Source organism: Dipodomys merriami, unplaced genomic scaffold, assembly GCF_024711535.1.
Source record: "Dipodomys merriami isolate MVZ:Mamm:240054 unplaced genomic scaffold, mDipMer1.0.p SCAF_15, whole genome shotgun sequence".
Taxonomy (NCBI): Eukaryota; Metazoa; Chordata; class Mammalia; order Rodentia; family Heteromyidae; genus Dipodomys; species Dipodomys merriami.
The window spans coordinates 5,906,319-5,931,611 of record NW_027202826.1 but is presented as its reverse complement, the minus strand read 5'-3'; the positions used below and the strand labels follow the sequence as shown (position 1 = coordinate 5,931,611).

The 25,293-nt window shown below is 45.8% G+C and overlaps 1 protein-coding gene across 5 annotated transcripts in view; it reads right to left on the bottom strand.

Moving 5' to 3' along the window:
- The window catches only part of Gab1 (GRB2 associated binding protein 1), a 103,791-nt gene that overhangs the window by 30,378 nt on the left and 48,120 nt on the right, over positions 1-25,293 (bottom strand). For all 5 annotated transcript variants that reach the window (XM_070022128.1, XM_070022131.1, XM_070022130.1 and 2 more), the window contains exon 2: positions 8,323-8,617. In XM_070022128.1, coding sequence (XP_069878229.1) covers positions 8,323-8,617 — 295 coding nt within the window. The remainder of the gene's footprint in view (positions 1-8,322; positions 8,618-25,293) is intronic.

Below are 25,293 nucleotides of genomic sequence, written 5' to 3'. Positions count from 1 at the left end.
GTCGCAGTCTTCCGTTTTGAGGCTACTGAAAAGGAAGGTGCTCTACAATCCTAGCAGGAGAGTTTGCTATCCGGACCATTTTCCCCCGTGTTAATTTGGCTATGCATCCAGCTCTTGCATAAAGCCGCCATGGTGCCTAGATAAGCTCTAACTTCAAATTTCTGAGTAAATGCCTGAGAGAAAAAAACCACAAAAGACACATGATTTATGTCTATTCTATGCTACCAGCAATGAAATAGGCCATTCTGCTCCTTGTTTTTGTGGGTTTGACTTAACTGCTTTTTCCAAGAAAAAGGGTTTGCTTGTACATGTAAAATCATTTCCTGTTTCTTAATTCAGAAGACATTTAGAGTATAATTAGCATCTATTAAAGGCCTAATAAGCTACTGAAGCAAAAAGCAAACGTGTGTGTGTGTGTGTGCGCGCGCGCGCGCACTAAAGTTTGAACTCAGGGCCTGAGTATTGTCCCTTAGCTTTTGTGCTCAAGACTGATATTCTACCACTTGAGCCACAGCTTCTCTTCTGGCCTTTTGCTGATTAAATGGAGATAAGAGTTTCACAGACTTCTCTGCTTGGCTTGGCTTTGAACCTCAATCCTCAGATCTTAGCCTTCTGAGTAGCTAGGATTATAGATGTGAGCCACTAGTCCCCAGGTTGACACAAACTTTTAACTAAAATTTACTTAAGATAGTTAGTAAGCATTGTTAAGGAAGGCCTTCTAATAAGCAAGTTTTCAGTGCAGGGCAGTAGATTATATTTGATGAGATACATAAAAAATAAATAGGCCCAAAGGCGCCTTTGCCAAATGTATAGCTTAGCCCGTTGACAACCATGATGCTGGGTGGTCATGTCCCTCAGGCTGGAGAGCCTAAGTAACACCTTTCCAACAGTCAAACTAAATTCCTGTGAAACAGTGCATGATGTAAGCCTTAGGATTCAATCTTACTCTGTATTATCAGTGAAGAACAATGTGGCGTAGTGACTACAGTGAGTTCTCTGATTCTGCAACCCCTAACTTGCTGTGTTCTGATATGCAACAAAGCAACCCTTGTCTGGAGGTGGTGAGTCTTTCTTCTGAAGATGGCCTGTATCTGTGCATGGAATTTTCTACTTTCTATGATGAAAGTCTTACTTTATGTCCACAATGAAACATAAACAGGTCAGGGTCACTCTGGTTCTATTGATTACCATTGTGTCTGATGATTTGCTTCATTTAGTGTATTTTTTTTCTATGTAAAGAGAATCATTTTAAATAAATCTATGTTCAACTTAGCAAATCAAAGTCTATAAGGAATATTCATTATAATCATAATCAACACTAACCCAATTGTCTTCTCGCTTCCAAACACACCTTTTCCATTGAAGAATATTTTACAAAGATGAATGGATACAAATGAGAAACAGCAATGGTAGCTGCAAGTTACAGCTTTGTTTTCCTTCTTTTTTTTGTCGGTCATGGGGCTTGAACTCTGGGCCTGTACTTCAGCTGTACTTCAGCTCTTCAGCTCAAGGCTAGTGGCTCTACCGCTTGAGCCACAGCTCCACTTTGGTTTTCTGGTGGTTTGCTAGAGATATTAATCTCACGGACTTTCCTGCCAGGGCTGGCTTTGAATTGTGATCCTCACATCTCAGCCTCCTGAGTAGCTAGGATTAAAGGCGTGAGCCGCCACCAGCACCCAGCATCTTTTTTTTTTTTTTTTTTATGCTAGTCCTAGTGCTTGAACTAAGGGCCTGAACACTATCCCTGAGCTTTCTTGCTCAAGGATAGCACATTACCACGTGAGTCACAGCTCCACTCTGGCTCTTAATTGGAAATAGAGTCTCACAGACTTTTCCTGCCTGGGCTAGCTTCAAATCGTGATCCTCAGATCTCACTCTCCTGAGTAGACAGGATTACAGGGGTGAGCCCTCAGTGCCTCCCTGTTGCAAGTTCCTGAGCTAATTTTATCAACTACCGAAGACCCTCAATTTCTGCACATCATGTTTACTGTGCTTCAAGGAGAATGTATTGTATTTGTTATGACTCTCAATAGAATGAAAGGATATCTTAGAAACTTTAATCCCTTAGGCAATGCTGACAAATGCTACAATTCTGATGCAGAAGGATGAGGGCACCAGAAATCACTGGGTATGTTAGAAACTAGGGGTCTGAATCCACTGAATCCAAACTGAAAACGTGTAATACTCCTCCCCCACAGCATAACCCCTGCTTTCACTGTATTTGATGTCGGTATAATTTGTGGAGGGGAAAGGGAAAAACAAATCATTTAAATAGGGATACAGGTGGACCCATTGTAACAATGAGATGTACAAGTCGATATGTCAAAAATTACAACTTTGGTGTGTGTATGGGGGGAGTAGGGGGGGTGGGGGTGGAGGATTGGGTGGGAGGATGGGATGGGAAGGGGAAACAAAGGAGGAGGCTATAATGCTTGATAAGAAACGTACTCATTATCTTGCCCATGTAATTGTAACCCCTCTGTACAGTATTTTCACAATTAAAAAAAAAAAAAAAAAGAAAATGTGTAATACAAGCTGGGAGCCAGTGGCTCACGCCAGTAAATCCTAGCTACTCAGGAGGCTGAGATCTGAGGAATACAGGCAGGAATGTCTGTGAGACACAGAACTATGCTCAACAGTATAGTGTTGTATAGTATAGTAGCAATAGATGCCTCAATACAAAAGCAAATAAAAAGCTACTAAGGCCCTGATGAACAAAGATTACACAGGACAGGATATGCGAATACACATTTAAATGTTAATTTGTCTACTAAAAGAAAGATGAGCAAACAGAAAATCGTACTATTTTAAAACTAAACAACTGTAATTTAGGCATTGAAAGAAAAGCAAACTTAAGTCCACTTTCAAATCTTGGGAACTTAACTCAGGCTGGGGGGATTTCCCGCCATCTTTCCACTGCTCTGGGCTGGAGACTCCCAGCCCTGCTGGTTGTTTAACAGCTTCTACCTTGGGGTTGTAGAAACAAAAAGAAATCTCATTTCCAAGAAAAACAAAAGAAATTTTGTTTCTACCCTCACTTGCATCCCCTAAAGAAAAGCCCAGAAAATCCACAGACAGTTCAGCAAGTTAGGATTGGAAAACAAGAGCTCGCTTGCCAGCACAGAAGAGTCAAAATAGCCGCGGTCACCTGGGCCAGCGGAAATAACATGCGGGCGGTATTTTGAGAGGTTCCTGGAATCAAAACACAGGTCAGAGTTTTCCCTTCTCCTTTTGTTTTTCAGGGGAAAAACGAGTTATTCTCATAGGGACGGCGGGGCAGTTATTTTCCCAGGCTGGAAAGCCAGACATAGTCTGTTTCTTCCCACATCTGGCTTGAAAACTGGCAGCAGCCAGTTTCCACAGCAAGATGAGGAACGTGGTGAATGTTCAGAACGGGGACAAACCCAGGGCCCAGGGGACAGATCTAGGGGCAGGAAGAAGAAAGCAGTCAGCATTGGTGAGTGGTGCTGGGGTCTGTGTAGAAGCAAGAAAAGAGAAAACAGGTGGGGAAAAAAAAATCAGTGGAGGAACAAACACATTTTGAGTCCTATTGTGCCATATTGAGCGGTATGATGTTAGAAAGATTAATAACAGTCCTTTGCTGTTTAAAATTTGATGCAAACCTTCTGATCCTTTAATTGTGTTTGATCTCTCTGTCTGTCTCTTCTTGTGGTTTTTGTGGTTCTGGGACCAAACTCAGTACTTTGTCCAGACTAGGCTTGCTCTTCTATCTATCTATCTATCTATCTATCTATCTATCTGTCTATCTGTCTATCTGTCTGTCTGTCTGTCTGTCTGTCTGTCTGTCTGTCTGTCTGTCTGTCTACCTACCTACCTACCTATCTGCCTACCTACCTATCTGCCTACCTATTTATTTCTATGTTGGTATTTGGGCTTGAACTCAAGGCCAGGGTGTCCCTAAACTTCTTAGTATTTACTTGGAAATAAAAGTCTGTCTCATCAACTTTCTTGCCCGAGCTGGCTTTAAATCGAATCCTCAGATCTCAGCCTCCTGAGTAGCTAGGATTACAGGTATGAGCTATCAGGGCCAGGCTAAGCTTATTTTTAAGGCATTTATCAAAGTCAGCTACTATAAATACATAAGGATGTACAGTGGTTATTTTCAATCATCCTAGCAGTTTCCCTATGATAAATTGAAAATCCGAATAAGAATACCATAAAGTATTGGGGGGGTTGGCTACCTGATACTACATAATGAAAAACCATTCATCTTTTATATATTTATTTCAAGAAACTTGACACATACTTGAACACAGTATATATTAAGATATTCCCCAGTGTGGCTACTTGGAAGATTTGGCCAGGAAGAAGTTTCAAAAAAATGTGAACAACAGGATCTAAAATATAACTGCAGCTGTATTTAGACATACATCATGAACTAAATGTAGAAAGTGGAGGGCCCAGTGGCTCAAGCCTGTCATCCTCGCTACTCAGGAGGCTGAGATTTGAAGATTAAGGTTTGCAGTCAGCCCTGGCAGACAAATCTGAGATTCTTACCTCCAATTAATCAGCAAGGAAGCCAGAAGGGGAGGTGTAACTCAAGTGGCAGAGTGTAAGCCTTGAATAAAAAAGATTGCCCTGGGGCTGGGAAGGTGGCTCAGTGGTAGAGCGCTTGCCTTACATGCTCGAGGCCCTGGGTTCGATTCCTCAGCCCCACATAAGAAAAAAGAAAAAAGCCGGAAGTGGCACTGTGGCTCAAGTGGTAGAGCGCTAGCCTAGAGCTGAGGGACAGCGCCCAGGCCCAGAGTTCAGGCCCCACGACCGGACCCAAAAAAAAAAGATTGCCCTTCGTCTTCCCAACTTGTCACCTGGTATTTATTATGCACTCCACAAATGTCCACAGTCTAGCCGACTGATGGCAAACTCCAATACTTGGGTGAATGAATAAACCGATTTTCTAAAACAGACTAAGCTCATCTTTGCTGAGATAATGCTCATTCGCCTTTTTTTTTAGGTTGGTCGTGGGGCTTGAATTATGGGCCTGGGCGCTGTCTCTGCGCTCTTTAGCTCAAGGTGAGTGCTCTACTGCTTGAGCCACAGTGTCACTTCTGGTTTTCTAGTAGTTTCTTGGAGATAAGAGTCTCACGGACTTTGCTGCCCGGGCTGGCTTTGAACCGCGATCCTCAGATCTCAGCCTCCTGAGTAGCGAGGATGACAGGCGTGAGCCACTGGCGCTCAGCTTTCATTCACTTTCTTAATGGTCAGCATTGTTTTCAGCCCAGAATCTGTGCCTTCATATTTGAAAACTTAGGGGGTTGGAGGCAGGGCTCTGTGGGCAGAGCACTAGCCAATGAGCAGAATATCAGGCACACAGTTCAAGTCCCGGTTTTATAACAACAAAAAGATAAAAAGAAAAAAAAAAACTTGGAACTTGAATCCTGGATAGAAAGTCTTTTGAAATTCTTGGAGGACCTCACCTTTACCCACACTGGAATGCACGCATTCACATTCCCTCTCAGACAGCAAGCATCTCGCTGAGGAGGGTCATGAAAGAAGAGACATGGAAAGACTCCTGCTCCTCAGCATTGAGGATCAGCATCATCACCAGGCAGGACTTGGAGATGGATGCCTGCTCTCTGTCCCCACAGCCTCAACAACATGAGGAGATGACAATTGCTGACCTGGAAAAACCCAGCACAAAGGAACTAGAGGGGCATCTAATCTCACCATGGCAAAACAAGTACTTGCTAAACAGCCACCAAAAACGAGACCCATCTCACTGACAACTGGAACTTAAAAAGAAAAAAAAACCCAAAACAGAGACTAACAGAAGGAAGATTCTAGCTCCTATCTCCTGCATCCGCCTTGGCGTGGGCTGGGCCTCGTTGTGGGGCTCTGTCCTGCGCTCAGGATGGATGTCTGCATGACCACTGATACTATTTCTCTCCAATCCATTTTTATTTTTCTTTGCCAGTATTAGGGCTTAAACTCAAGGCCTCACACTCTTGCATTTTTCGCTCAAGGCTGGCATCATTTGAGCGATACCTCTATTTCTAGCTCTTTGCTGGTTCATTGGAGATAAAGAGTCTCACAGACTTTTCTGCCCAGCCTAGCTTTGAACCACAATCTTCAGATCTCACCTTCCTGAATAGCTAGGAAGCCGCCAAGCCTGGCTTCAATCCAATTCTTGACACCAGTGATTATCTTCCTGCCCTTCCAGCACTCCTGTGGAAGTATCTAGCTACACACACGCCGGAGTGTGAGCATACTACTGTGTCTCTTCACCCTTCAAGTTTTGCTTTCTGTACTTCCAGGAACCTGGGATCAACTAAAGTCTAAACATATCAATTGGCAATTCCAGAAATAAACCACCTATATGCTTGAAACTGGATTGACCCCACTCCATCCTTCCTAGGACATGAATCGCCTTCTCTCCAGCATGTCCACACCGTACCTGCTACTGCCTGAAAGCCACACAGGGCTGTCCTGACTGAGTGTGCAGCGCTTGTTTCCTGATCCTTCTTTGACTTCACAATGCTCCCAAAGCACAAGAGTAATTGATTATAGCAGACTCACGATATCCTACTTTATTGGTCGCTAATCTACTGTTGCATCCAATCTAAGAATTAAATTTTAGAATAGGTATGTATTCACAGGAGGAAAAAAAAATGGGTATAGATAGACTGTGGACTGTTCTCAGTTTGAGGCACCCATGGGTGATCTTGGAATAAATCCCTCCAGGGGTGGGAGGGGACCCTAGAGTGCAGCCATGAAGACAGTGAAGTCCAAGCCACCAGCTCACCTTCACTCCTTCTGAATTTAAGTCCTACACAGATCCTGAGTCTGTTTACAAAAGCTACACAGCAGTAAGGAGTCACATAGCTACACACACACACACACACACACACACACACACACACACACACACACACACACACGCAGCTGCAGACTTCCACTTACAAATTCTTCTTCACACCTCCAATGGCCCAGCTCTTTCTAAGACAGGCACCCCAAATCTCAATTCCCCCACTCAAAACCTGACGCCTTGCTTTGATCATCCACAGCTCTTGCGCTAAGTCGTGTCAATCTGTCTTCTACCTCAGAGTCCTTGCTCAGAGCCCAGATTCCAGGGCAGCACCCGCCCTCCTGTTACATGGAAACAGGCTTCTTCCCACAGCCTACGATTTCCCCTCGGTCTCTTTATAAGGGGTTGTTCTCTTCAACTCTTACCCAAACCTTCATTCTCCCCTACTCCTTCCAAGTGGACACTGGCTGGACACTTTTTCCTTGTCTTTTGTGATTAATTCTCTCTGGCTTTTCATCAGTATTGATAACACCACCTGGGCTACTTCACAGCTGCAAATTCTAATGCAGATTTTATAAAAACACCTAAAGAATTGGGTTGAAACAGATAAAACTAGATATTTACAATAGGTCAAAATAGCTCAATACCAATAGTATTAATACTTATGTCAGCATTAATAAGTGCTCTTCTATGCCCTTCTGCCACCTTCTTCAGGGATGCTGATTGACAATGGTTAATTTTTTCTCTAAAATGTACACAAGAGGGCCAGGTGTAGTGTTACATGCTTGTAAACTCAGCTATGTAAGGAGGAGGAGATGGGAGGATCACAGTTCAGTCCAGCCTGGGCAAAACAAAAAAAAGTTAGGGAGACTTTCAAAAGAAAACAAGCCGGGCGGAGTGGCACATGCATAGGTACCCAGAAGGTAGAGGATGGAGGCTCTTTGTCTGAGGCTAGCTGTGGGGGGGGGGGGGGGGGGGAGTGAGACCCTATCTGAAAAATCAAGTAAAGAAAGAAGAGCTGGACATATGGCTCAAGGGCCAGAGCACACTGCTAGCAAGTGTGAAGCCCTAAGTTCAAACCCCAGAACCAACAAAACAAAACTGTATAAAAGTTTCTCTCAAAACAATGAAAGAAGCTGGCTCCAGTGGTCACGCCTGCAGTCCTAGCCACTCAGGCCTAGCCACTCAGTTCTAGCTACTCAGGCCTAGCTGGGATCTGGGGATCACAGTTTGAACCCAGCCTAAAAGTCTATGATGACTCTTATCTCCAACTAACCAGCAAAAGGCCAGAAGTAGAGGTGTGATTCAAGTGGTAGAGAGCCAGCCTCGAGCAAAAATGAAAAACTAAGGAACAGAGTCCAGGTCCAAAGTTCAAGCTCCAAGACCAGCACAACAACAAACCGGTGAAAGAGTTCAGTGCTTTCTCTCTCTGCCATGTTCTTATTATAAAACTGTCCTGTGTAACTGGAAATAACGAAGATGTTTAACAACATCACTAACAAAGTAGCAACGGAAGGAGGGCTCCAGCTGGATGATACTATCCTGCGCTCGCTCACCTTCTTCTGTGGGATTGAACCCACAGATGTCACAGATGCAGCGCACCCACTTATTCATCTCCTCCTCGCTGTCAGCCACCAAATAGAAGATCCGGTCGATGGTGTTAATGTCAAAGATGTAGCTGTTTTCAAACTCCTTCTTGTTAAATGTCAACCCAGCATCCACTTGTTGGCACAAGTTCAAATCAATGATCCGGATGGGCTTCTTGGCGTGATCGTTTTTGTAGTACTCCAGGACGTCTGGGTCTCCAGTCAAACGGCCACTGCGGAGCACAAACCATCTCCTCTTCCAGGCCTAGAAGCAAGCAGGGCACCATGAGCATGAGGGAACCAGCTTTCAAGATGGCGCATTTTTAACCATATAAGGAAGAGTGTCGTGGCTCATGCTTATATAACCTAGCTATTCAAGAAGCTGATATGCAAGGATTCCAGTTCAAAGCCAGCCACACAAATTTCAGAGACACTTATCTCCAATTAACCAGCAAAAAATACCTGAAGTGGTAGTGAGTTTCAAATTGTTAGAGCACCAGCCTTGAAAACATTTAGCATGCATGAAAATGCTTCAGAATGTAACATCCCTATCCAAACACCTGAAGATATATTGCTAAATAGACAAATATTTCTTTATGGAAGAAATTTATAATCCTTTAACAAGAAATTATCTAGAAAAATCACAAAGAGGGCTGGGAAGGTGGGTTGGGCTGGGAAGGTGGCTCAGTGGTAGAGTGCTTGCCTTGCATGCTCGAGGCCTTGGGTTCGATTCCTCAGCACCACATAAGCAAAAAGAAAAAAGCCGGAAGTGGCACTGTGGCTCAAGTTGTAGAGTGCTAGCCTTGAGCTGAAGAGCTGAGGGACAGCGCCCAGGCCCAGAGGTCAGGCCCCATGACCGGACCAAAAAAAAAAGAAAAATCACAAAGACATGTGGTTCTTTAATATCAACCTCTCAATCAACAGCTAGGCACAGTAAGTTTAAGTGTGTAATCCTAGCTATTCAGAGGCAAGAGATTGTACATCACAGTACAAAGCTAGCTCAGGCAAGATTAAAAAAAACATTTCATGAAACTCCATCTTGACCAATGGCTGGGTATGTTGGCATACACTTGCTGTCCTGGAGATACAGGGAGGCTCAACAGCAGGAGGATTGCAGTATAGGTCACCCAAGTGTAACATGAGACTCTACCTAAAAAATAACCAATACATAAAACAAATGCTGGAAGGCAGCTCCAGTGGTAGAGTGCCTGCCGATCAAGTACAAGGCCATGAGTTCAAACCTCAGCACCATTAGAAACACACACACACACACACACACACACACACACACACACACACACACACACACACACACACACACACACACACACACACACACACACACACACACACACACACACACACACACACACACAGTGTCAGATTTGCATGAATTGACCACGGTGGTCATCATCTGAGCCTGTTTTCTCTCTTGTCTCTCTCATGTGTGATCACCAATCACCAGTTCCTACTCTCCGGTTACAGGAAGCCAAATTCCTTGCCAATTGCGCATGCTCCTTTCTTTTTGTTCTTTGTTCCAGTACTGGGACTTGAACTGAGGGCCTGGGTGTTGTCCCTGAGCTTTTTGTTTTGTTTTGTCTTGTTCACATTCTACCACTTGAGCCCCCAGCCCCCCTTGTGGATATTTGGTGGGTAATTGAAAATAAGAGTCCCATGGACTTTCCTGACGCAGGGTGGTTTTGAACTGCCATCTTCAGATCTCAGCCTCCTGCTAGCTTGGGTTTCAGATGTGAGCCACTGGTGCTTGGCTACTTAAACTCCCTTCTAAGTCCCGGATGTTCTTCCCTCATCCTGGCCTGGCCAACTCCAAGCCTTCCTTTGCCTGACCACCTTCAACTCAGCCACCCTAAGGGGAAGTATGTGAACTAGGGGTACAGTTGCAGGGACCCTATTACTCGACTAGACAGTGATTCACGCACACGCACAATTCAACCTTTGTTTTATATGTATGTTTTGCATGTAACCTCTAGATTCCATGAAGGAAAATGACCACAAGAAGGAAAAAGATGACATCTGCTCCCCACCAGTGCACCCCCAAGGGACCACACAACACCTGGTGCACAGAGACGGGACACAATTAACACCCCCACTTCCCTAGGAGAATAAAGTGGTCAGATATCTGGGGTCATGAGAAGAAAAAACACTCTTAAAACCACTTAAGAGTGGGCACTGGTGCTCATGCCTGTAACCCTAGTTCCTCGGGAGGCTGAGATGTGAGGATCATGGTTCAAAGACAGCCCAGGCAGAAAAGTCCGTGAGACTCTTATCTCCAATAGACTACTTAGAAAAAGCCAGAAGTGATGCTGTGGCTCAAGTGGTAAAGTGCTAGACATAAGTAGAGAGTCTCATGGACTGCTTAACAAAAAAAAAAAAAAAAAAAAAAAGGTTAGGGCTGGTGGCTCACGCCTATAATCCTAGCTACTCAGGGGGCTGAGATCTGAGGATTGCAGTTCAAAGCCAGCCTGGGTAGGAAAGTCTGTGAGACTCTCATCTTCAATTACTCACCAGAAAACTGGAAGTGGCGCTGTGGCTCAAGTGGCAGAGCGCTTCCCTTGAGCTGAAGAGCTGAGGGTCAGCGCCCAGGCCCAGAGTTCAAGCCCCACGACCGACAAAAGAAAAAAAAAAAAAAGGAAAGAAAAGAGAGCTTCTGACACCCAACAAGCATTTGACCAAAATCCCTGTACTGAAAACCCCTGCGTGAACACCTTGGAGTAAGGACCAAACCAGAAGCGAAGGGACCACATCCCGCCTCTGCAGCTGCGTGTCGCTCTCTGAGTTCTGGTTGACGGTGCTCGCCCGCACCCCATCCACTGACATCACCCTGTGCAGGAACTCAAATAGCTGGAAAGCGGAGAGCAATGCACTCATTGAGGTGCCGTAGGCAGAGCGAGCTGGCCAGTACAGGGGCCACACAGATGCTCTCGAAGACACGAACCCCTGCGGCAGGAAATGACACCATGAAAACCCACAAGTTCGCCAAGAGGCACCTGCTACTTATTTATTTAATTTTCCCATGGTCCCAATGGGAATGTTTGTCTCACTCACCCAATGAGTCACTCACAGCGAATCTGGCACCCACGAAACAGGAAAACAAAAGTAATTACATAAACGACACACTTTCATAAGGCACAGACAAAGGTTCTCTGGATTATGGTACAAAGCACAATTTAGCCACAGAATAAAAGCTCGATGCTTGACGAGCGATCTGACATCAGCGCCCTTGCTAATCGCAGCACAAAGGCGGTCTGTCCTGTGTCCCCGCACACACGGCCTGCATAGATCCGTCTTTGTTATCTGAAAATATCTGGGATTCTTAAAAGTTGGTCCTATTTTTATCCTTGCTGCCTTGGTTGCCCAGTGCAAAGCCGCCCGCTGCCTTGCTGGTTCTGGCTGAGCAGCTACAGAGCAAAAAGGACAAGGTTTCTAGAAACCATCCAAAGCCAACTCAAAGCAGCTGTAAAGAAAATGCACCTGAAGAATCACTTTCACAGTTAGAAGCCCATGATGAGCAGAGAAGGAACGTAGAATCTACAAGAAGCTGCACTGTCACAACTCATTATGTATAAAATGAGTGTGTGTGTGTGTGTGTGTGTGTGTGTGTGTGTGTAATGTTGTGCTAGTACTGGGGCTTGAACTCAGGACATTGTGCTATTGCATGGCTTTTTTACTCATGTTTGGTGCTCAACTACTTGAACTACGCCTCCACTTTCTGTTCTTTTGCTGGTTGAGTGGAGGTAAGAGTCTCATGGACTTTTCTGCCTAGGCTGGCTTTGAACCATGACCCTTAGATCTCAGTCTCCTGAGTAGATAGGATAATAGGCGTGAGCCACCAACCTCCATTTCTAAGAATTGTTCTTCTCTACACTGTCTACACTTTTGCACTCATGCAACTTGGATATGCACACACAGAAAGGCATGGGTGTGAACATACCAGCCAGGAAGCAGACACAGGTCCCATCCCTTGATAGAAAGGAACAAAATGACAATCCAGAATTGCCCATACCACTACCGGTTACAGTATTATTCAGTTTCACAAAGCATGCCTCGTTTGCCTAAGCAGTAAACAGATTCAGCTTCTGGTTTTCTGACTTGGACCGCATGCCCAGTGTGGTGCTTGCTAAGGTGCCCTAACTCTTCCTTGGTGCCTTTCCCAGAAGAGCTAAGTACTAAGCAAAGAGTCAACACAGGGGAAAGCAGAAGAACAGGGCACACAGAGCTCCAGGCCTACTCAGCCCTGACAGCACACCAGCAATACTGAAGAGCAGTACCTTGATATGCTGAGTAAGTGACCTCAATGTGCCACCATGATTTGAACTACAGGCCCAACCGTTAGTAGACACAATGATGCTCTTCTCAGAGGCTGAGTATGTTCAAATGGTAGAGTGCCAGCTCCACAAGAACAAGTTCAAACCCAGGATCTCACACACACTCACACACACACACACACACACACACACACACACACACACACACACACACACACACACACACACACGGTATCAAAAACAAAACAAAACAAACCACAGGTCCTTTCAAGTTCAAGTCTAATTCTTTCTCATCTCACACCTGCTGTGCGGTGCTGCCTGGGTCTTCCTATTTCTGCTCATAATAGGCATGGCTCCAGGGAAAATCTTTGATCTGCTTTCAGACCTCCCGCTTCTTTAAAACGTCTTTTCTGTACTTCTGCCCAGCCTCCCACTCCTGCACAGTCCCTGGAAAGCCCGTCACCCATCAACGGTGGCTGGTGCTGTCTCTCTGTCAGGCAGGGGGACAGACTGGAACAGTTGGCTCGTGTGCATTTCCAAACTCCCAAACGGTGATGTGTTATTTTCCCAACTGGACTCCAAGGCCCTTTGAAAACTGGAGCAATGTGCTTTTTTTTTTCTTTGTTGGAACTGTGACCGCATTTTAGACATGATACATGCTTAAAGCAAGCCTTGATCAGATGCTTTTAAAGATCATTTCAGAACGATCACGGCGGGGCAGGGTGGGGTGGGGGGTACGGTGAACTTAAATGTGAAGATCTCAGGAAAAGGTACTAGAAATACAAAGTCACTAATGTCCAAACTCCCATACCATGACGGCACACCAGGGTCTTGCAAGGCGCACCTGCCGCTCCTCTCCCATCCCTCACCTGCACAGGCCAGCCAGAACATGGGCAGGACTCCGTCACTTCTCTGTGGATTTACACTTTGTGTATTCTCTGAAACACCTTACCACGTTCCTTCAACAAACTCCTATTCATCCTTCAAAACCCAAGACACTCTCCTTAGAGCTTTTCTGCATCTCTCCTGAATTAAAACACCTGCTCTCTCCTTTTCCTTGGAGTTGGTGGCACCAAAGAACCCATTTATAAGCTCTTGGCTCAGCACTTGAGGAAGAACTCTAGTGACAGATTTAGGCTTCTGGGCAGTTGCTGTAGCCTCAGTCTCCTGGATACATAAGCTGAATCAAGGCAGTGCTGTGAACATGACTGAGCCAGGACCCCTCTCACAGGGAGCGGCCCAGGAGCCTGCCCAGCCCCGCAGCTCCTCACACCGTGCAGCAGGACAGGAACTCAGTGGTTTTGAAATCTCTTCAAAGGTGCTCACACCCAAGGCTTAGGAAAAGAAGACTGCTCCCCAGCCCCAAGTTCAAGCCCACGACCAGCATACACACACACACACACACACACACACACACACACACACACACACACACACACACACACACACACACACACACACACACACACACACACACACACACGTTTATTGTTTACTTATAGAAAAAAATAGTTGGTATATGGACATTTGCAATTATAAAAATTAAATATAGAATTCCAGGATATATTTGGCAGGAGTCTTGGCCAGGAAGTCACATAGACAAATGAAGTATAACCATTTCCTTTTGAAGACTAGTGTTTAGGGGGTTAGAAACAAACAAGGAAAGCTGGGAATGTTTATAAAAGAGAAGGGGTTTCTCTCTCCTCTTTCCTTCTAGTGGTTATAATATGCACAGCGTTCCAATTTTCTTTCCAGGCGGTGCCAGCTGGTAGTCAGCTATTTAGATACTTTAAAATGGAACATAAGCACCTATTAAAAATACTCACTTTCTATAACAACTTTAGTGGGGCAAATAAAGAACGAAGGAAGGAAGGAAGGAAGGAAGGAAGGAAGGCAGGCAGGCAGGCAGGAAGGTAGGCAGGCAGAGAGAGAGAAAGAGAAAGAAAGGAAGGAAAGAAGGAGGGAGGGAGAGAGAGAGAGAGAGAGAGAGAAAGAAAGAAAGAAAGAAAGAAAGAAAGAAAGAAAGAAAGAAAGAAAGAAAGAAAGAAAGAAAAGAAAGAAAGAGAGAAAGAAAAAGAGAGAGAGAGAGAAAGAAAGAAAGAAAGAAAGAAAGAAAGAAAGAAAGAGAGAGGAAGAGAGAGAGGAAGAAAAAGAGAGAGAGGAAGAGAGAGAGAGAGAGAGAGAGAGAGGAAGAAAGGCAGGCAGGCAGGCAGTAGCGGCGAAGCAGGGACGGGAGAAGACCCCGTCTGTATAAACTCTCAAGCTGTTTCCCCCCCAGCCTCGGCCCAGCTCCCGGAGCAGAAGAAGGAACGCGTGGCCAGGTGCAAGCTCCCCTCCCGCTCTATCCTCACCATCATCTGTTCCAAACACACACAAGCCCCAAATTTCCTGTTTGTGAACTATTGTCGCCGTTTTTTTCCTAGCCATGTGTGAGCTGTGCTAAGTTTAGCTGAGCAATATAAACACAAGAACACACTCAAAATAAGGCAGAGAAACAATGCCTGGACCCCAGCTTTCAACTATTCCGTGAACTTAAAAAAGAAGTATTAGCGCTTCTATTCACTGTCTGGATGAAAACAGATGAGTGAAAAACGAAACAATTTCAAGAGAGAGAAAAAGAAAAACAAAAACGAGAAATCAACAACAGAACCAAACCAAATTGAGCGAGGTATTACAGGCCAGGGCTGGAGGATGGCAAGAGTCATTCGGGGAATTTCACGGGTAACTGCAGATAGTTTGTTGGTATTATGGTTAGGGCGATGCCTATTTCAAGGCCTGGGCATAAGTTCTACATAAAACACAAACGCAATGACACAAATGCCTCAGTCTTTATTGTGCACAGATTGAAAGCAGACTTTGACCCTTGCCAGCATGGGCCGCTTTATCATATGAATGTATTATCTATTATTTATTTAATGCTTATTTGTATTATTCATTAACATGGATTTCTTTTTTGGTGCCAGTGCTGGGGTTTGAAACTCAGGACCCGAGTGCTGTTCATAAGCTTTTCACTCCAGGTAGAGCTCTACCACTTGAGCCACAGCTCCACTTCTGCCTTTTTGTGGTTAACTGGAGATAAGAGTCCTTCCTGCCCTGGCTGGCTTTGAATCACGATCCTCAGCTCTCAGTCTCCTAAGTAGCTAGGATTACAGGCGTGAGCCACGGGTGCCGGGCCCGCTGTGTGGGCTTTGAATCGGATGGAAGCAATGCAGAGTCTCCTTAGGGGAAGGCACTAAGCGCGGTGGGCCAGGCTCGGGTGTCTGTGGGAACTTAGGAGGGGGAACTAAGCAGGACTTTACTTCAGATTCTTTTTTTTTTTTTGGTTCCGGTCGTAGGGCCTGAACTCTGGGCCTGGGCGCTGTCCCTCAGCTCTTCAGCTCAAGGCTAGTGCTCTACCACCTGAGCCACAATGCCACTTCCGGCTTTTTTTTTTTTTTGCTTATGTGGTGCTGAGGAATCGAACCCAGGGCCTCAGGCATGCAAGGCAAGCACTCTACCACTGAGCCACCTTCCCAGCCCTTACTTCGGATTCTTATCTCAGAGAACAATCTGGTACGAGGCTGGTCTTCTTTGGATGGTAGCAGGGAAACTGAGTTACCAACACCCCCAGGAAGGTAGCTCAGCTTGTGGTGTTAGCTCCCCCGTACGGAACTGGGGGAAGAGGGGCTTCATTTCCGTCATCACAGCCCCGAGAGCGGCCTTTGCCAGGCTTCCTTTACCTACCCTGGGCAGGGAGGCTAACGAGAGACCAGAGGCTGCGCTGGTTGGGAAACACGCAGGCCACAGGTGTGTTTGGTGCCGGAGATCGGGAGCCAGGACAACTCTTGGCCAGCCTGGGCCATCACATCTCGCTCTTCCCTTACCAACCTATGCACTGAGCGCGGGAGGGCTCAGGTGAGGACGGAGGTGGCGCAGCGAAGAGGGACCGGGCCTCCAGGCCATCACTGCACAGCAGCCCCTGGCCTGTCTCGCCCTAGACAAAAGGCAGCTGGGTCACATGTCATGTGGCAGCTAAGACTCGGGACGTAAGTGACAGAAGCAGGAAAGGACGAGTACAGGCCTGCCATATCACCTGGGCATCACCCTCAGGATCTATGACGACAGCGGCGCTGCGCACCTGTGCGGATGCTACCTTCTGCCTGGGTCCAGCCCCCAGTGACAAGAGAGCCGCGAGCTTAACCATGAGCTCCAAACATGCCCCTCCTCATTACAGCACCAACTCCATTCCTGACAATCTGGCCTAGGGAAATAACTCAACAAGCAACTACGCAGTAGGCACCAAAACATTCAACACTGTCAACACGAGATTGTTTCTAATTATTAGGAAACATTTAAACGATTAGTATTTAAATAATTAGTCATTATTAAAGTGATTACTAATGGTTGGTAAATATTTGAACAATAGCATTTAAATAATTAGTATTGTTGCTAATTATTAGAAGTAACTATTTAAATTGGTTTTAATATGCAAGAGAACACAGAGTGACTTAGTATCTTTTGCTTTCCAGGACCTTCCATATCCCAAGAACCACCCACCCCCACCCTCTGCCCTCCTCCCCGTCCTGGGCACGGATGCATGGCTGGATGGATGCATGCATGCATGCACACATGCATGGATGGATGCGCGGATGCATGGCTGGATGGGTGGATGCATGGATGCGTGGGTGGGTGGATGCATGGGTGGGTGGATGCATGCGTGCATGCATGGATGGATGGCTGCATGGATGGATGGATGCATGGATGGATGGATGCATGGGTGGATGGCCTGCAATAGGGAATGGAGTGAGTTACAATACATTCTTATGAAGAAACTAAGATGAAACTTCATTTCCAGAAAGCAGACTCCAGTTATGACACTTCCCTTCTGTCTGTTCTGTTCCCTGGTCGTCTACGCCAGGCCAGGCTGACCTCCAGGCTGTCCCCACTGCCTGGTACACCTCTCTGTCACACTGCCCTCCTGCACTGCAGTCACACAGCTGCTTTCTTCCTTAAACTCGTCTTCTGCCCCTCAAAGATCGAGAAACAAGGTAGCATACAGCAGGCAAGGACTTGAAGGCCAAGGTAAGGGGAGATGATTGCTACCTGAATGAATGAATGCATGAAAGACGACTGTCTGGGGGACCTTGACACCACCCTCTCAGAACAAGCCAACCGTTCTGCCACAAACTGTCAGCTCTTTACCACGCCTCATTGAATAAAGAAAGAAGAACAACTTAACCAAGACAAGTGGCTAGGAAGTCCAGGAATGAACAGACTACTCTGCGTGTGTATCTTCACACAGGAACTACAGCATCATGAGGGGTCACATACTTTGGTCACAAAACTGTGTGTGTGTGTGCACGCATGCGTGTATGCACACACGCACCAATACTGGAGCTTGATCCCAGGGCCCCGGGCTCTGGCTTAGCTTTCTCCTTCAAGGCTGGTGCTCTACCACTTGAGTCACACCTCCACTTACAGATTTTTTGCTGGCTAATATGAGATAAGCGTCTCCCAACTGTCTGTCAGTAGCTGGCTTTGAACTGCAAATCTCAGACCTCAGTCTCCTGAGAAGCTAGGGTTGTAGGTGGGAACCACTGCCCCACTTACAAACTTAGTTGTGTGGGTTTTTTCATGTGTTTTACTAAGAATTGATCTTCTGTAGTGTCAGCACATTTCTAAATTCCATTTCTTTTTCATCTATCCTATCCAAAATAACCATTTTTGTTTGACTTTCCAGCACACCATATTAAAACACCCTCTTTTCTCTTCTGAGTTTCTTATTGCTGTATCAAGATTTAGATCACAATACTTTCAAGGCTGAAGATACAGCTCAGGTGATAGAGTGCCAGCCTAGCAAGTGTGAGACCCTGAGTCCAAACCCCAGTGCTAAACAACAAAACAACAGCAACAAAAATCAAACAAAGAAAAACACCAAGAAAATCAATATTCACACTGAGAACTAGATAAATAGCAATGAAGTGTTACCAAACCAATTTCAAATTACCCTAATTACGTTTAAAAGTAATAAGCCAGAACAATGCTAAGTACCATTTTCTTTTGAAGGTAAAACGCAGTCTAAAGCTCCTAGAACAAAAACAGAGTTCCTTGGAAAGACATTCTTCTGCTATACTTTCTGGACTCACTGACTTAAAATACATGAAGCCCAACACAATAAATAACCTCATCCAAAGAGAAGAACTAAGTACACGGTGGAACGAAAGACAAAAATGACTCCACAATGAAGTCAACATCTCTCCATCTTTCTTGGGCCGGGCACAGTGGCTCATGCCTGTAACCCTAGCTACTCAGGAGGCTGAGATATGGGGATGGTGTTGAGAAGCCAGCCTGGACAAGAAAATCTGTGAGACTCTTATCTTTAATTAACCACCAAAAAGCTAGAAGTACTACACTCTCCACCCTTTAAGGCTAAGGGACAGAATCCAAGCCCTGAGTACAAGCTCCAGTACTGATACCGTCACACACACACACGCACACACACACACGCGCGCACACACACACACACACACACGATCTCTGATGTGAATGAGGTTCCTCAGATACAGCCTGAAGTTGATGTTCCCTCACCCCAAATGCTGTTCCGGGGGAAGAGGTGACATCCTTTCCACAAAATTCTTCAATTCTTCAGAGAAAATGATTTTTAATTCATGTAACAGGCAGACAATGGTCTCATCAAACAAGAAAACTTATTGACTGTTTACTCCTTTTGTTAAGAAAGAGAACGAGAGCGAGCAAATGTGAGTGCTGGGCTAGGCTAGCCATTCTGGGGTGTGCTGATGCTGGGCGCCGCTCTCCTTTTCTGTCAACTTCTGTCTCCTTCTCCTCCCAAGCTCTTCACCTTCGGTCAGCAGGAAGTAGGTCAAACGCACTGAAGTCACAGGCTGCTGCACGGAATGGTTTAGGTACGGTGTCCTGCATCAGGACCAGGGGAGGGTTTGGGGAGGAACAAAGGGCTAAGTACTTTCTGCTGGAGAAGTGCCAGTGCCATCTCAGAGTCCCCACGCCAAGTAAATCATCTCACAGTTCCTAAGAGCAAATCAAAACAAATCCAAGGGGCCGGGGAGGTGGCTCAGTGGTAGAAAAAGCCAGAAGTGGTGCTGTGGCTCAAATGGTGAAGTGCTAGTCTTGAGCAAAAGAAGCTCAGGGATAGCGCGCAGGCCCTGAGTTCAAGCCCTAGGACTGGCCAACAAAACAAAACAAAATCCAAACCTCCTAAGCAACAAAATGCACTTGACAGTAATAGAAGCACTGACGTATCCCACATGCAGTGAACACCGGGTGAACAACCGATACAACCCATCTGCCTTCAACCCACTGGAAACCCCAGAGAGACAGTCAGAATCATTCACACAGTGCTGGCATCTGGGGGTGCAGATGACAACCACCCGTGTCTGACTCGCCAACTCGCAAGTTCACTCAAGTCTGTAAACGCTAAAAATAACCACGTAAACATGTTTACCACATCGAAAACATACAGCATCCACAGTCTTCTAAAGATAGCCCTCCAGTTGCGCGCGCAGGGACGGGTCTGGGGTTTTTTAGAGATGGCATGGCTCTGTCCCACCCGGCACCACAGAAAGTCACATTTCGGTAGCATATCTGAAGGGTGCGGTGGCCGGTGGAGGTCTCCGGGGAAGGGGGTGGGCGTGGCTGGTGGGAAGCAAGAAGGAAAGGCATTCCCTAACCCCCTACTCCTGTGTGTGCTGGGGCTGGCCTTCAGGAAGTTCTAGACAGGCATGTCCGGCTGTACTTTTCCAGCCTAGAGCCCCACGGCTTCCTCTTCCTCATCCTCAGACTGTGACAGTGAACGCTGATGGCAAGTCAAGCAGAAGGCAGACGGGCATCCAGAGATCCTGTACCCCATCGGTGCATGGTGCGGGCATGCTACAGATGCAGATTCTGCGGTTGTCCTGTTCTTGAAAAATACCCACCATGTTCTAAATCAAACAAGGGAAGTCGTTCCAGTGAGAGCTGTAATGCTAGAATTCACAAGGACAGCCATAGCAGCTGTACTATCAAAGATTCAAGGAATCATTTTAGTAGGGTGTGGGGGTAGGTGTAATTTGGTCTCTGTAAGTTATACTTTGATGTTACTTTGTCTGTGCTGGTCCCAGGGCTTGAACTCAGGGCCTAAGTGCCATCCCTAAGCTTTTGTGCTCAAGGCTAGTAGTCTACCAGTTGAGACACAGCTCCACTTCTAGCTTTTTTTTGTGGCTAACTGGAGAGAAGAGTCTCAACAGATTTCCCTGCCCTGTTTGGCTTCAAAGAGGGATCCTCCGATCTCAACCTCCTGAGCAGCTAGGATTACAAGTGTGAGCCACTGGTGTCCTGCTGGTGTTACTTTTAAGATAGGGTTGGTCTAAGGCTTAGCCTGTCTTCAGTTTTAAAAATCTTCAAAATTAGCAGCTGCACACACACACACACACACACCACCCACACCCACACCCACACCCACACCCACACCCACACCCACACCCACACCCACACCCACACCCACACACACACACACACACACACACACCCACACACACACGGAAAACTGATGCCAGTGGCTCATGACTGTCATCCTAGCTTCTTAGCAGGCTTTGTAAGATCTAAGGTGGGGGGGAGGGTGTAGTTGGGAGGGAAGGGATGGTAGGGGAAAACAAAGGAGGAGGCAACAATGCTTGATAAGAAATGTACTCATTACCTTGCTCATGTAACTGTAACCCCTCTGTGCAGTATTTTCACAATAAAAAACATAAAAAAGATCTGAGGAACTTACAAAACAAGGATTTATTTTCAATAAATCAGTCATTCAATAATAACACTAATAATAAAGTAACTAGTGAGTTTCTACTAAACAAGTCTTTGAACTAAAGCCAAAACATGGGCACTGACTAAGGTAGGTAAACAATTGATGTCCTTTGTACTTTGGACCATTATTTTTTAAGATAATCTCTAGATGACATCTAGTTAACACACGGCTTGTTTTCTTTTTATTGTCAAGGTGATACACAGAGGGGTTACAGTTAGGTAAGTCAGGAACTGAGTTTATTTCCTTTTCACCGGTGTCACCTCTTCCCTTGTTTTCTCCCAGTTCATGTGCAGCAGTGTCCAGTGAACATCCCTGCTACATTCATTTCCACACGCATCATTGAATCATATGGCTTTCTTGATAGGAGACAAACACTGACTGACTGCTCCTTTCTAGGTTGACCCCTTTGCACTTGGTTTTCAGGAGCCCTGGAGAGTGATTAACAACAACACAATCATTTCCACAAAGGCGGCTCTGGAAATCTCAGGATTCCTTCCCCTGTGACAAGAACCCAGTAAAGCGAAAGAGAAGAGAGCCTGGTCGGGAAGGCAAGCAGGGGTGCGGGGACTCCTCCCCGATGGCACGCTTATCTCCATAGCTATCTCTGCACCCGAGTTCTGTCTGCTAAGACTCTCCTCCAAACCTACACCAACAGCAGATTTATACCAGGGTCCCCTGCTAGGTGACAGATTCTATCAACAACCCATCAGGGACCCCTCTTCCTGGTGACTAGCGACACGCATTTTCAAGACAGAGTCTGAACATGCTGGACAAAACATGGGTGAATGACCCTGGGGCAAGGACACATAAGATATTGTATTGTTTCTGGGCGTTCTCTCCCTCCCTCTCCCCCCCCCCTCTCTGGGGCTTGAACTAATAACTCAGGGTCTTATGCTCTTACTTGGCCTTTTCCTTGCCTTTTATTGGTTTCTTGGCGACAATAATCTCTCGGATTTGTCTGCCCAGGCTGGCTTAGAACTGTGATCATCAGATCTCAGCCTCCTGAGCAGCTGGAGTTACAGACATGAATCACCAGCATCCAGCTTGTTCTTAGTCCTTTTTGTTGTTGTTCTTGGTCTTGAATGATCCAATGGGTCAGTTTCCTGAATGTTATTATGTCATTGTTATTATAAACAGAAGAAAACTATCCTAGTAATGCTTTTCTCCAGGATCTCTGTGGTTGCCCAGAAAAGCAAATCTCAACCAAGGACTCCCACAAGATTTACTGCCGTTATCAATGCTCATATATCAAGAGGAAGGAGCTGTGGGCATTTCCCAGTGTTATGTAGTTGGCTGTAGATCCTGGGGTTAATTTGTTTCTCTTGTCTATTTTGCTGCCAAATTATTTATAGAGGGGAATATAGCTCAAATAATTCACTTTCTTTAAAATTCACTATATTTAGAGAATGAGCTCATCACCCGGTTTTAAATACACACACATCATGATATAATTCTCAAAGCATGCTTATACATCTAATATCATGTTTTGGAGTCTGTTCAAATTATTCATTAGAATGAGTAACAAAGAAGAAAACAATGAAGCAGCAGCTGTTCCGTGTGTCGGTCTGACTTACAGCAAGCAGTATATTTATAGGTAAACAGAGCAAACCGGGCTACTCAGAAAAGAATGGTTCCCACTCCCAAATAATTAATTACACTGTAAAGCTCGGCGCAAGTCATTTTGAAATGAATTAAGTTTACGCATGCAGGATTCATGTTTTTGTGTACTTCGAAATTAAGCTCACCGTACCAGTCACATTTGCAACATCTTATCTCTCCAACCAGACTTTGAGCAAACAGAAGTTAGTAACAAGACTATTCAGGTCAGCACTGTCTACCAAGCTCCTAGGACATTAAACACTAGGTGTTGAATTCAAATATTTACCTTAATATATTCTATCAAATTCATTCCTGCAGGTGGTTAGAAAAGCGGGTTGTATAAAAGTGCGGTTCCCTGGAGTCCCCAGCCCAGCCCCACTCCAGGGCTTGCGTTGGTTTTTGTCTCTCGGTGGCTGCCACCTGCCCTGCTGGTGGTCTTGTCCACCCCCTCCCTACTTCACCTCACTCCACACACTCTGCGGCTCTCTGTGGTTGGGGGGGGGAGTGGATGCTCATTCTCTGCCTCCCAGCAATGGCTGCCTCCATCTGCCAGCACCGAGTGTCCCCCTCCCCCCGTACCCACTCTTCTAGTCACTCCTGGGCTTGTGTATGGTTCTGTGAAACAGATTTATTAGTTATTCTGTCTCTCAATTCTGGGAGTCTAAAGACTCTCATCAAAGAAAAAGGCACGAATGAATGTCTCCACGCAGATTTCGATGACGTCTGCATGTGAAACATCTGTGTACACACACTTGAAAACCTTAAGCCCGGTGCTGGTGTGGCTCATGCCTGGCCTGGCCTGGCATCCTGGCTACTCAGGAGGCTGAGATCTGGAGGACAGTGATTTGAAGCCAAGGTTGGCAGAAAAAGTTCATAAGACTCCTCCAAAAGTAACCAGCAAAAATGTGAACTGGAGGTGTGGCTCAGGTGGTAGAGCCCCAGCCAGCTAAGAGCAAGCTGAGTAAGTGTGAGGCCTTGAGTTCAAGGCCCAGTAGAGGGAAGAGGAGGGAAGGGAGAAAAGGGAAGGGGAGGATTCCAAATAATACGTTTATAAATATCTATCACATATATATGAAAATATGCATTATATATGTATACATATATGTGTGTGTGTGTGTGTGTGTGTGTGTGTGTGTACCCATGTGCCGCAGAAAGGACACCATTCCATTTCCTTTTCTATGTGTCACTGTCCCTACCCTCATGCCACTCCAAGGAAACAACTCCTAGGATCATACTAAAGGACCTCTCCTTCCCCACCTCCAGTTGTATCAGATCCTCCACTGAGCCTCCCTCCCTGGAATCTACTGGAATCTGTCTCCCACTCCCACAGGCCAGGGGCGGGACTTCATCCCAGGCTTTCAGGAGATCCATCCGTCCCTGCCCACCTGCCTTCTTCCATACCCTCTCCCGCCTTCCTCACAGTGCTACCTCCAAGACCCAAGAGTGGCAGTGGAGGACAGCATGGTTTGGGAGGGATGAGTGTGGTGGTGGCTAATCATAGTGTTTATAGCTCACCTCAATCTAAACCAACGCAATCTCAAAATGCATTGCATGTTCCTCTTAGAATAAAGAGAATAGCAAACGGTCAAATGTTCTCTCAAACATTTTTAGAGGCTGAGAGACACAACTCAATTGTCTGGGTTTCCTGAACTCTAAAACTCTTATCCCCATTTAAGCTGCAGAAATACACACGAGAACATGGCTTCCATGTTCCATTTCCCTTTTATGGACATAGCTGTGTATCTGTTAAACAGACACAATTCAAAATTTAAAACATTCTCCTGAGTACAGCAACATGGAAAAGAACCACCAACAACGCAGGTAGAGCCAGAGAGAAGATGTTTGATTAGAAATCACCACTGAAGACATTTCATCCAGTCATTCATTCTCTCATCCAAACGTGTTGAGCCACTGTGGTAGCTGCTGGAAAGAAAATGGCCCAGAAAACAACACACTTAAAGAGAATTTTAAAAGTAAATTAAAATGAAGGAAACAAGCTGCAGTGCAGGAAGATGAAAACTACCACGTGCACAGACAGGACTGATTTTCCAGTTCTATAATCACCTTGAAGGGAGAGTCAGGCTGATCAGGGAAGCCCTCATCCTAGCTGAGACCATCCCACGGACCTGGACGTGGGAAAGCGGCTCTTACACAGTCTCAGCCGCCACTCTTCACACTATACCTCTGGGCGATGACAATTAGCAAGCTCTTAGATCAGATCCTGGGAGCCGAATAGGCTTAAAAGCCCTGCACTATTGT